This window comes from Muscardinus avellanarius, assembly GCF_963383645.1.
Source record: "Muscardinus avellanarius genome assembly, chromosome: 5".
NCBI lineage: Eukaryota > Metazoa > Chordata > Mammalia > Rodentia > Gliridae > Muscardinus > Muscardinus avellanarius.
This window is the reverse complement of record NC_137790.1, coordinates 128,187,277-128,200,601: the sequence shown is the minus strand read 5'-3', so window position 1 is coordinate 128,200,601 and position 13,325 is coordinate 128,187,277. Positions and strand designations below refer to the sequence as shown.

At 42.0% G+C, this 13,325-nt stretch overlaps 1 protein-coding gene across 1 annotated transcript in view; it reads right to left on the bottom strand.

Moving 5' to 3' along the window:
• The window catches only part of SLC9A9 (solute carrier family 9 member A9), a gene marked incomplete at both ends in the record, with an annotated part of 603,254 nt that overhangs the window by 577,240 nt on the left and 12,689 nt on the right, over positions 1 to 13,325 (bottom strand). Inside the window, one exon of the mRNA XM_080695867.1 lies at positions 3,249 to 3,451. Within this exon, the coding sequence (XP_080551993.1) occupies positions 3,249 to 3,451 (203 nt within the window). The remainder of the gene's footprint in view (positions 1 to 3,248; positions 3,452 to 13,325) is intronic.

The following is a 13,325-nucleotide window of genomic DNA, read 5'->3' as shown; positions in this document are numbered from 1 at the left end:
TTTTGAAGGGCAGAGAAAGACCATGTTAGACAAAGAAGAATAGCATGTGTGTGTGGATACACTGAAGCAAGAAAGTTCTCGGTGTGTTGAAGAAACACAAGAGGCTGGTAGATCTACAGCCATGGGGTTGAGGGGGAGATGCACAAAGTAGAGCCTCTCTGCTCACCGGGTTCACTTGAAGGTGATACAGGACTTAAGTCAGTGGTTCCCGACCTGTCTGCTCATGATCTAAAATGTCTGAAGCTCAGGCAACACCCTAAAACCAGGTAAATCACAAGTGCTAGGGGTAGAACATAGGCATTGGGGTTCTCTTTAAGCTCCCAAATCATTCCAGAAAACAGATAGATTTAAAACCACTGACTTAAATCAATTTTAGTCTTTCTGAAAAAGGATGAGGTTCAACTTAATGGGCCCACATCTGCGTGCTTTAAACTTGGTGACCTCTAGATGCAGATCCAGGGTCATTTTCACCGACCACCTCCTTCAACTCTCATTCCCTCCCTCATTCTATCTTAGGGCCTTGTATTTTTCCATCCAGGCCTGAAACTTTAGAATCTTCAAAGATTCTGTACATACTGTTCCCATAAATCAAACACTCTATGTTGATCCAACCAATCCAGCCTTCCAAAAAGCTCTTTTTGCCTGGATAATCTGCCCTGAAGACCCTCCTGAGCACAATTCCTGCTGTTTATCTAAACCATATTCATCCTTCAAAACCTATCTCAAGTGCCTCCTCCCCTAGGAAGCCTCCCAAACCAACTCAGCTGTCTATGACAACTAATCTGTAAGCTTTTACTACTCCTAACCCATATGATACCATTCAGAACTGAACTATATGCAGGCACACATCATGCATTGGTCTTATCTTTCCAAACGGATGTCAAATACATGAACAAAACACAGTTTTATTAACCTCTGACATATATCAGGCATCCAACAATCAATCGTTTTGATCTTGGTGGTCATATGCAGTGTATTAGTAGGGACAATAAGAGTCCTGGTGGCGATAGCAGGTGAAATAAAGGCCTGGGTCAGCCAGGCACTTAAGAGACATCGTCTTGTTTCAACTAAAACAATCCTCCAAAATAGGTTTTCATCTCCCCACTGCACAAATAAGAAAGTTGATCCCACAGAAGTTGAGAGTGGAATGGTGGTAACCACAGAGGAGGGAGATGAGGAGAGCATGAGCAATGGGTACTAAGTTACAGTCAGATAGAAGTAAGTCATTCTGGAACCCTCTTGAACAGTCAGGTGACCACAGATAAAAATTCTATTTCAAAAAGGTAGAAAAAGGATTCTGATAGTTTTTACTAGAAGGAAATGATAAGAAAAAATTCCAGTAGAGTCCCCATTCTCCACCAGCACTGAGTGAAGACTTGCTCTGGGCTCTGAGTCACCTAGTGCCAAGTCTGGATGCTTGAAGGAACAAATACTGGTTGTTACTCAAATAGTCATGGGATTTAGAATTTTATCCAGAAAAATGCTAAAGTCATTCAAGGTCTCAAGGTCAAGAAAATATGAGTAGAACCCATAATCCATATAATGAAAAGCACCAAGAGAGCCCCAACATATGAGACATTTTCTGAATCTTTTGCCTTGATTTTTCAATAGCAAACATTTGACTCTGGCTGCTTCTAAGGCAATCAATATGTCAATAATACAATGTCAAAACTTATGATCAGGTATTTATAAGCAATCTTGTTAGAAACAAAGTTGCTATAGCAACTGCAACAATTATCAGCATCTTTGAGGATTCAAACTGTTGGAGAAATAGTGCTGTGTAGAAATGCATTTAAAATGGGCAGGAGGGAAAGGAGAAGAAAATTTAGATCTAGATATTGATCAAAGGTAAAACTGAAGGCTATATTGTAATAAAACCCTGTGTTATAAAAAAAGTCATTTAAATTTTAATTATTTATAGATAGGGAATTTCCTACTACTCATATGAACTAAAAGAATCACACAGGATGGAGAATTTAAATATAAAATCTAGAAGTTGCTCCTATTTACTTCAGAAATATAATATTCTACTTATTTTTACATGCTTAAAGTCACTTTCCTAGCTAAGTCTGACCTTGGTTAATATTTTAATTAGACTTTCATGAATTTTAACCAAATGCTACAATGAAGTTAATTTAGAAAAGTAACAGTAAAAACTAATGTGAAAAAATTTTTATCTTTAATGATGAAAACTGGTGGACCAAGTACCTCTCCTACTGCCCCAAACCTCTCATAATGAAAATAAAAATGTATATTATAATAAGAAAACTATGTGGGATAAAGTGATAAATTGTACTTCCTAATATCAGAGAGTTCTCACCTCTGACCCAAAAGGATCTGAAAAAAATCATGTGACATTCTGGTCCTTAGCATATATTTGCATTGTTAAATAGAAACTCACTTTTCCAAAATCTAATTGTAATACAGAATGCACTACACAAATTAATCTCACCTGATTTCTGTTACTAAATCCCGAGGGCAGAAGAAAACTTTGCCTCCAGAAACAGAAGCAGTTCAAATATTTACAATAACAAAACCTTCTTTAGGTTTTTAGGGAAAAGAGGGTACCGGAGATTGAACTCAGCACCTCATACATGCTAGGCAAGTACTCTACTATTAAACCACATCTCCATCCCTGAACCATTTTTAAAAGATGAGTCATCCTGCAAAAAATAAAAATTAAAAAATTAATAAAAGATTTTCTTTTACTACCTAGGATTTCCTAACTAAACTTATGGAGTCCAAGACCCTGAGGTTGACCACATATCCATGAGTTTATAAATAGCCAAGTGGCCGGCACTTTGGAGGCCAAAAACCATTCATCCCAGAGGAAGGTTGTGTACTGAAAATCTTCTCCTTTCTCTCTGTTTTCCCTTGGGCTTAAGAGAGATTTGAACCAAGTAACCAGCTGACAACATACACAGTGTCACTGACATTTGTGAAAATTTAGATCAGGTATCAAGAAAGGCAGAGGTACTGAATTGTCAAAAAGTTTAAAAAAGTATATAGTGAAGATTAGCAAATATATATATATAATCAAAAATCTTCCTCAAATTATAGAAAAAATACTGACAACTAAGCTAATAATAATATAGTCAATGTATTGATCCCTTAGTCAACTAAATAACCACACTAGCATGGTATTATAAGAGAAATATACATGCATAGCAGTACACTACATATAGTGATCCGTATGTGATGCAATTATTATACTGAAAAAAAAGTATATGCCCAGATGGGCTCCTTACCTTTTCAAGTATTGCATTTCCTTGGTGAGGACTGACATTGTGCTGGCTTATTTCTCTCTTGTATTTATATTCATAAACTTGGTCAGTGATATTAACCAGCAGAGTAGAAGGACTGAAGGCCAGCTTTCCACAATCATAGACAGTTCCACTTTCAATATCAGTTGGTGCTGTGGCATATCGTAAAATCAGTCCCATTATGAGGCCTAAAATAAAGAATAAATAATTGTACTGGAGAAAAACAATCTAAAACTCCCACTGCTGAATTTGTATATGTGTCTGTACGTGTGTGTATGGTACTGGTGACCGAACTCAGGGTCATTTTACCTCTGAGCTATACCCACAATCCTTTTTAATCTTTTGTTTTGAAACAGGGTCTTTTTAGGTTGCTAAAAGTATCAGTAAGTTGCTAGGGCTGGTCTAGAATCCTCTGGTCTCAATCTCCCAAGTATTAGGATTACAGGTGTGTATCACCACACCCAGAAGACTACAGAATATTGTTTTCTTTTTGTGGTATTGAGGGTTGAATTCAGAGACATTCTACCTGTAAACTACATTCACAGCCCTACTTTACTTTTATTTCAAAACAGGGTCTCCCTAGAAAGTAGTGATGAGTGTCTCACTACTATTTGAGGCTGTTCTCAAACCTGCAATCCTCTTGTCTCAGCCTCCCAATACTGAGATTACAGGAATGTACCACCATGCCTGGCTCAACTGAATACTTTTAAATATATGATTAGGAACTTATAGAAGCGACAGAAGAAAGTGTTAGGTCATTGCCTATATTAAAATTGGTTCACTTGCTAGGTGTGGTACCACATGCTTGTAATCCTAGTACTTGGGAGGCTGAAACAGGAGGATCACGGGTTTCCGGCCAGCTTCAGCTACTTAGTGGGGCCCTCCACAACTTAGTGAGACCCTGTTGCAAAAGAAAGAATAAAAAAAAGATTCGGGTGTGGTGGCGCACACTTGTAATCCCTGCACTTGAGAGGTGAAGGCAGGAGGATCACGCAGGTTTGAAGCCAGCCTCTCTGGCTTAAGAGACCCTGTTTCCAAATAAAAAAAATATAAAATAGGTCTAGAAGTGTAGCCTGGAGGTAGAAGGGTTTCCAGGAACCCCAGTATCACACAAAAAAGAATGAAAAATAGGGCTTGGGGTGTATCTCAAAGGTAGAATGGCCCTGGGTTCAACCCCTAGTACTGCAAAGAAAATTGTTCACTCATAGATATAAATTCAATAGAATGTACTGTTAAAATATTTATAGTGGAAACTATTGCTTGAATACCAGCAAGTGTTCCAATGATTTTTTTCCTTTTCCTAATGGGCCAACAAAATTTGGAAAGAATACATACTTCTTCAATCCATCTAAGTACTTAAAAACAAACAAACAAACAAAAAAACTCTTCTCTGTGGTAAACACAGAATAATCTAACTCATCAAGAGATAGAATTTCCCTGAGAAAGTTTCTGGTCGCCAGATCAGCACATATCTAAAACTGTTCCTTCAGACTTAAAAGAAGCCTTTAGATTTCATGATTGGGGCAAGACTTTCTTGTTCACTCCCAAGACATGGCCAAGGCAACATTTTCTCCCTTTGTTTTGGCAGGTAATCTGCGGCCCAGTCCAAGGACACAGTGGGTAAACTTGGGAGAAGATGACCCAGGTGCTGATTTGACTTCAGTCCCTGAACAAAATCTCTGAGTCACTGGACCAACAAGCCTAGTGTTACCCTAATTCTAGACTTCCTGTTATGAAACATAATATATTCTGTAATTTTTCAAACAATTGTAATCAAATTTCTGCTTACCCATAGCCAATGCATTTTAATGATACAGCATTTTTTTCATGAAGATTTGAGCCTAAGCAACCATTCTTGACTTTCTTTTTTTGTTAATACACAAACACACATACATATATCTATATATATCTATATATCTATATCTATATATCTATATCTATATATATATATATATATATATATAATATTTTGGTGGTATTGCAGATGAAACCCAAGGGCATTCTACCTCTGAGTTATACCCCAGCTCTATTTTTTACTTTTTATTTTGAAACAGGGTCTCACTGAATTGCAAAGGGCCTCACTAAGTAGCTAAGGTTGTTCAAGGACCAAGATTCTCCTGTCTCAGCCTCCCAAATGCTGGGGTTACAAACATGTGCCACTATGCCTGCCTTAATATTTTATATTTAATAAGTTTACAGATTCTGTTAGGATACTCTTGGTAGTCTGATCGCTGTGAATCCTTTTAAGAGAAATTTATTGAAAAACAACCAAGAAATTTCAGAGACTTAAACAGCTCTCAATTTAAAATTAGAATTGAAATATGTGTTTGGGGATAAATAATCCACAATCTGGCTTTAAGAAGACCAAATTTTGGAAGTTATCCCTATCCCTTATGTGCCCCAAAATTGAATAATCTTTTACTAATTTAATAAAATATTTGCTGAGTATACCTATTTTGTGCCAGACATGTGTAGATTTAAAATAAAACTACATTATGAGTCTTATAGGCGCTCAGGTTTGTGTAAATGAAGGACTTATAAATAAACATAAGACGTTATAGCATGTGCTTTGACAGGTGGGAGGCAGTCTACGTATGGAGCAGAGATACTCAGAAGCCCTGGGAATTAAGCAAAGCTTGAGAGGAATCTTAAAAAGTCACATCAGATTCTCTACATGAGCTGAGTCAGAGAATGAGCTGGGATCCAGGCTGCAAATGTGAATGGCGTTGCATACTAGCAGACAGCTGAAAGTTCACCAGGATCTAAGCTCTCCGACGTAGAATTATTGCTGGGGAGAAGCTGTTCCGCCAGAGACCATGTTCCCTGGTTGTACTACAGGAGGGTCAGTTCTCACCAGGGACATCTATGTAGAAGGGATGCCTGTCAGTTCTGGGTTGCAGCACTGAAGAAGTAGGTAAATTTTCCCTCCTCTATTTTCTCATCTATCCATCTGGATGGGGATAAATTAAATCCTCTAAAGGGAGAGGCAGAGTTGCTGAGCTGAAGCAGGCTATGACACCCTAAATGACAGAATGTATAAAAAATATAAGGGGACTTAAGAAATCACATGTATTTAGGAAGACAATTGGTGTTATGAAAGAGAATAAACAGAAAGAGAGATAGAGAGAAAGAGAAAGAGGTGAAGAAACTCTAAACTATAGGCCAGAAGGCTCCACTATCATGCTAAGAAGTTTTAATTACCTTGGCATAGTGGCGCACACATGTAATCCCAGCATTTGGGAGGCTGACACAGGAGGACCGCGGTTCGTGACCAGCCTCAGCTACTTAGCGAGGCCCTTTACAACTCAGAGAGACCCTGTTTCAAAATAAAGAATAATAATAATAATAATAAAAAAAAACAGGGCTGAAGGTGTAGCTCGGAGGTAGAATGCCACTGGGTTCCATCCCCAGTACTTTAAAAAAAAATGAAAGAAATTTTGATTCTTTGGTCCAAAGGTAGTATACAACTTAAAATATTTCAGTGAGGAGAGTAAAACAATAAGACTTTCACCTAAGAACTATCTCTTTAGCAATGAGGTGGAAAACAAGTTAGAGTGAGAGGTAAGAATGAAGACCAATTTTTATCAAGAATATTTTTATCTTATTTATTCTTGTTTCAGTGTTTTTACCATCCCGCCATATCTTATTTATCCTTTGTCAGCACAGAGCTCTGTCAGCTCTCCACCCTCCACTAAGTAAGTATATGATCTGGTCACAGAACAGTGGGCAACTGTCCACTGTTTCCAACAGGGTCCAGTGCCTACAGTTACACTAAGAAGGGACGAAAGGTACAACATCCATTCCCAGTGGATTATGGTGTTTGAGAAAGGACATCTCTTTCCCACTCTCTTTCCCTAAAGCTATTAGGCAGGGACGACGGCTGACAGTATTAATCACTCTTTGTACTCAAGTGTGGGTCAAAAAAAGGAAGAACAAGATAGTATATGCCTGGGGTTTGAATAGAAGGAATCCAGATGAATGTCCTGTGAATCTCCAGTAGGTGTAACTTAGTTTTGCAAAATGCTTTCCATGAAATAACAAGAAATAGACATTAGGTGTGCCCTGTTACTTCCCAAGTATGGAAAGAAAGTCTTGTCATAGCAATGAGTGCCTGGTACTGAGGGTGGTTAAAGGCACGTACAGCTTCAAAAATCCCAACAGCCCTGCTTGACTCACTGCAGCAGTGCTGGCCCTAGATTTCAAGAAGAAACACCGTGAGTGAACAGGAGGCCGCCTGCAGCCAGAAGAGACCAGATGGGCTGGCCAGGAGCATGCACCTCTTGGAAGATTTCCAACCTGGAGGAGTGAGTTGCCCTATGGTCTCAGCTTCTGTGCTCTGGAATCCAGAGGCCCAGGCTTCCTGCATCGGTTCCCAGCCAAAGACTGAGCTCAGAGTGGACACTAAGGCCGGGAAATAGGGACCTCTCTGAAGGACAACCGCGTTGTCCAACCAAGCCTCACCATACATGTCTTAGCATTGCTCCACAGCCTATGATATCCTAGCCAGTCTTTCCGCCTTCCGTCTCTCCACCAGCACTGGGCCTGTGTCAAGATCTGACAGCTGTCCTAGCATCCTCGGGCTCCCTTCCATTTCCTCTCAGAGAAGTTTCCTCCACTAAATCATTTTTATAACGAATCTCTTCCAGCATCTGCTTCTTGGAGGACTCAAGTGAACACATGAGCCGTGTATTCCCTGAACACCCAGGGATCGAGAGGAATTGACATCTTGGCAGATTGTAAGTGCCAGGGGGAAGGCCTCAGCCTCATGGCACAGTGGTGAGCAAACCCAGGTGTCCATGTGCACATCCTGCTGCGGGAGCAGCAGCTGGAACACGCTGACTTGCCAGAGGCCAGACACTTACCGCAGAGGCTCTTCTTTAGGCAAACTCAGTACTGCAGCCACATGCTGACACAAATATGGAACACTTAATTGATGCACACGGCCACAGGACTGTATGGGCACAGATGAGAGATAAAGTAAGATTTGCTAGGAGGAGGAAAAATTCTGATGAGCTGGGGCTGTTTTTGCACGCACGCAGATGCAGGATAAACAATACAGCCATGGCTTTTACATAGAACAAAAGTAGAGACCATGGCCGAGGTATACAAAACCACCATTCTCACCAGTAAATCATGAAAACAGAGCTCTGCCTGCTGGGAGAAAAGAGAAGCCAGATTGCCCAGGAAAGTGACAACCACCCAGCATTTGTGCACACCACTGCGGCCCCAGGGCACTGCACAGTGGACACTGCTCTGAGATCTAGCCCTCTGTCAATGGCGGACATCGCCTTACCCAGGCAGAATCCCTAGTTGAGAGGCATCCTCTGCTTCTTCAAGTCTGGGCATCAAAGTGGACTCAGTCTCTAGGGAACCCTGACCTCCCAACAGCGTATAACCTCCCCGGGGAGCTTGCGGTAAGGACTTCAGCCCTAAAGCACTCATTAGCCTAAAAGGCCCTTCTCGAGTCCCCCTTGTGCAAACCATGCTCAGATGAAGCCTCTATGCACCGAGACCCTGCATCCTTGAGTTCTTCTCGCATTTAGTTGGAACTGCATGTTTTAGAAGCTGGGTTTCTAGAGACTCACATAGTTTGGTACTGCTTCTCAGACTGACTCTGTCTCCCTAACTATATGATGAGACTGTTTAGGGCAGAGACTCTGCTCTTCTGCATCTCTTCCTCTCTAGAGAAGACAAATACTTTAGGCAGAATTATAGCCAAACTTTCCCCAAGTCCACAGATTCCTCTGGAGTCAAGAAGAAAAGGATCTCCATGCAGCGGGCCAGCTATCACTGTGGTTCTGTGCCCCCGGTAGGAGAGAGATCACACAAAGTGCTAGGAGGTTGCTGTCTCTGCAGAGCTTCAATATGCCTGTCATCTCGCCGAGGCTGGCTCACTTTGACCTGGTGACTTTTATTAGAGTGAGAAAGGAAGGCGAGGAAGTCCTGGGGGCTCCGAGGGACTTTTAGAAATCTGAGCCTCTTCTTCCTGGACTGGCTCTCACTTTATCATCCATACTGAACACAGAGAAGGCACCACTCCTTTGTATTTCTTTGCACGTCTGCACTGCAGCCCAAAACATTACTTACTTCTGGACTAGTCAGAGTTATTTTAAAATGAATATAGTCTGTGGTCGCAGTATTTGGAGGCTCACAGGTAACGGGCTAGCCTCAGCAACTTGGCGAGAGGCTCCACATCTGAGAGAGATTCTGTTTCATAATGAAATTGGGCTGGGAGCATAGCTCGGAGGTTTCAAAATAAAAAGGGCTGGGGGCATAGGTTGAAGGTAGAATGCCCCTGGGTTCAATTCCCAGTCCTCCCACCACCCCAAATAGATATGAAATTGTCTTACCCCTAAAATATCAGAATGTCTTAACCTACCAGCCCATTTCCTCCTACCTAATTCTGTAATCCTAATTTCCACTAAGAATAAGGTTCAAGGGTCTACTGATAATAATCCTGAGTTTTATAACCACTTCCCCTGCATCTTCTGGACAGTCATCACACGCGATGTCAAAGCATTTTCCTAGAGGGACTTTTCTTAGGGAACTATAGATGGAGACTTAACTTTTAAAAAACATATTTAATGAAATAGATGGTGTGACAGTCTTTAAAACACGAGAGTAGCCGGGCGTGGTGGCGCACGCTTGTAATCCCCGCGCTTGGGAGGTGGAGACAGGAGGATTGCACAGGTTTGAAGCCAGCCATGCTGGCTTAAGAGACCCTGTTTCCAAAAATAAAAAATAGGTCTGCGAGTGTAGCCCAGAGGTAGAAGGGCTTCCAGGAACCCCAGTACCACCAAAAAAATAAAAATAAAAATAAAAATAAAACACGAGAGTGTTAGAACCTCTTGGGCTATGATAGTTTCCTCCGTCTTTCATGTACAGCACTCCAAGTGGCTCAGCCCCAGCTCATCCATCCTTTCTGATTCCACTCCACAGGCCCTGCTTCCATCCCTGGAGTTGTGCAGTGCTACAGGCCTGACTACACACACACACACACACACACACACACACACACACACACACACACAATCGCTTAGACCACTGCCAAGGCCTAATGCTTAAATGCTGCCTGGCATTAGAAGAATTCAGGAGCCTTAAAATGAATGTTAAAACACAGATTATGGAAGAACACACAGACTATTGTTTCACTCGGTATATATCGAGTGGTGACCAAGAATAATCTGGATTAAAAAGGTGTTGCCCTTCCCTTCCCTAAAACAAGAAGATGGATCTTTAAACTACGGAATATGATCTTTCTACCTGGTAAGTGTACAAGGAACTATTGATTGACAAGCAGTGTCCATCCCCCCTCTACCCAATGAAGCCCTGACTATTTCAGCTGCCCCCTGACCTGCTCCCCACACAGCCATGAGCTCAGGCCAAGTGGGCCTCACTCTAGGCTCCAGGGAAGTTCCCATTCCCCCGCTGATACATGGCTCTGGGATGGGTATGGGATTCTCTCTTCCAGTCACTAAGAAGTGCAGGGAGTCAGGCGCAGTGGTACATGCTGGCAATCCTAGTGCCTGGGAAGCCGAGACCAGAGAATTGTGGATTTGAGGCCAACTTCAGCAACTTAATGAGATGCTGTTTTAAAATAAAAAGGAATAAGGGTGTAGTGTGGAGGCAGAATGGGAGAAAGAAAACAGTGAAGACAAGGAAGAGGAAGAAAAGGAGTAAGAGGAAGAGGAGGAGGAGAAAGAGAAAGGAGGAGGAGGAGGAAGAGGGAGGAGGGGGAGAGGAAGGAAGAGGAGGAGAGGAAGGAAGAAGAGGAGAGGGAGGAGGGGAAAATCCTTCCAAAGACTTCTTAGAAAGGTTGTTATATCTAGAGAGAAACAGAGACAGACAGACAGACAGACAGACAGACAGACAGACAGACAGGAGAGATGAGCTCCCTTCTTTCTAAGGCTGTTGCTAGGTCTGGTTAGGACGCTGGGCACTGCCCCACCCTCTCACTGCCACCCTGAGTTGCACTGCGCCTAGCAAGACAGGGACAAGGAAAGGCTGGGTCCTGGATGATAAGGCTGCCAAATCAGCCAGCCCTGGAAAGACTCTTTTTCCGACCTTCAGTTATGGGAGATTACAAATGTCCTTATTATTTAAGTGTGTTTTAATCAGGAGTTTGGTTCCTTGCAGCTAAATGCATCTTAGCACTTTTTAATTCTCTCTCTTTCTCTTTTTCTCTCTTTATTTCTCTCTCTCTTTTTCTCTCTTTCTCTCTTTCTCTCTCCCTCCCTCCCTCACAAGTGAATGTACAAAGTCTTCAGAAACTCTAAAGGAGAGACAACATTTTTGCAGCTAAACTTATGAAGTGTTGGGGAAAGCTTCAGAGAGGAAGTCCTTGAGGACGTGCAAGAGGTGGGCAGGAAGGGAAGCGGGGAACGGCGAGGTGGGGGAGTCGAGGAGCCCAGCCCGCGGGCCCCCCAGTGTGGGGTGGCCGCCTGCCTCCGCAGCTCCATCGCAGGGCCCCTCACGACCGGTGTGGGCAGTGCTCAGTGGTGACGAGAAGACTGTGGAGAAGAGCTCAGTGGCCATGTATTGGGGGGACAGATTTGCGTCATTTTAGAGCAGAGGAAACAGCATTTGGAGACAATTATTATTTGAAGGGAGTAAAGAGTGTTGAGGTTCACTGAGGACACAGAGAGGAAATTAACATCAGATTTAATTTATATTTACCCAGGGAATGATTTATAACATCTGAGCAGAATTTCAAGATGAAAGAAGACAACAAAGCTCAAAGAAGAGTGTCCTTTGCCAGCACCAGGGCTTCTCGTGGTGGGAGACTCTTCAAGGCAGCCATCTGTGATATCATTATTTTAGTCACTGATACTCCAAAAAATATGAACTAGTGATTCAAGGATGTCAATATGAAAGGTAAAGACATGATAAAATATCTAAGGAAGCAAAAACCCTCGGTGACAGTTGACCGCCTAGCAGATCATAATCCCAAGTATCGAATTTTAACTGCATCTCCAAAACTGCCAATCTTTTTTTTACAATATCCCTCCATTCCCCTTCCATTTTACCCAGGTCTTTGTTCGAACACTGATTTAAAGAGAAGACATGGGGTTGGATCTCAAATGTCTAAATGTGTTGCCTAACATTTTCCTTTTTAGCAGTTTAGTTTTACCCTGGGATTCGTCAGGGACAAAAACTGAAACTAAAAATGCACACTGCCTCCTGGTTATTTAGGGCTTTTGTTCTTTCTCTGCCCTCCCACCGACCTTCTAAATTCAAAGCATTGAAGCAAAGTGTGGATGTTGCTAAAAGGAACAGAAGTTATTGCTTTGTGTGGGCTCACTGTTGCCTGGCTTTGGTGAAAAGACCCATGAAGCTTTCAGAAGAGGTCTGTGGCACCTGCCAGAGAGACGCTTCAATGTCCTGCAGCCTGTAACGTGTCTACAAAGCTGTTCTGACCTAGGATGCTTCCCAGGTTTCTACTTTCTTATTAGATAGATGAGAACCAAAGAGTTCCAGCCACCAGATTCTCTGCAAGATTTGTGTCTCAAATGCACCTGCCCTTTGTGTATACCAAGCATAATACACACAAATGCACCTGTATGTACATGCATGCATACACATCACAACATACATGCATGCATGCACACACCCATACATACACATCACAACATACATGCATGCATGCACACACCCATACATACGCATCACAACATGCATGCATGCATGCACACACCCATACATACGCATCACAACATACATGCATGCATGCACACACTCATACATACACATCACAACATACATGCATGCATACACTTCACAACATGCATGCATGCATGCACACACCCACACATGAATACACATCACAACATATATGCACATGCACACACTTAAAGACACACAACATCTACCATCAGATGCACACGTACATGACATACATGTTTTACTGGACTCTGGGATTTCTCACATAGTATTACAGATAACTTTTCTCTAGAAAGTATCTCAGCCACTAGTTTACTCAGAGATAACACCTGTCCTGGCAGTACTTTGAAAAGTTGACAGGAGTTGGTGTGGCAGTACAAGCCTATAATCCTAGTACATGGG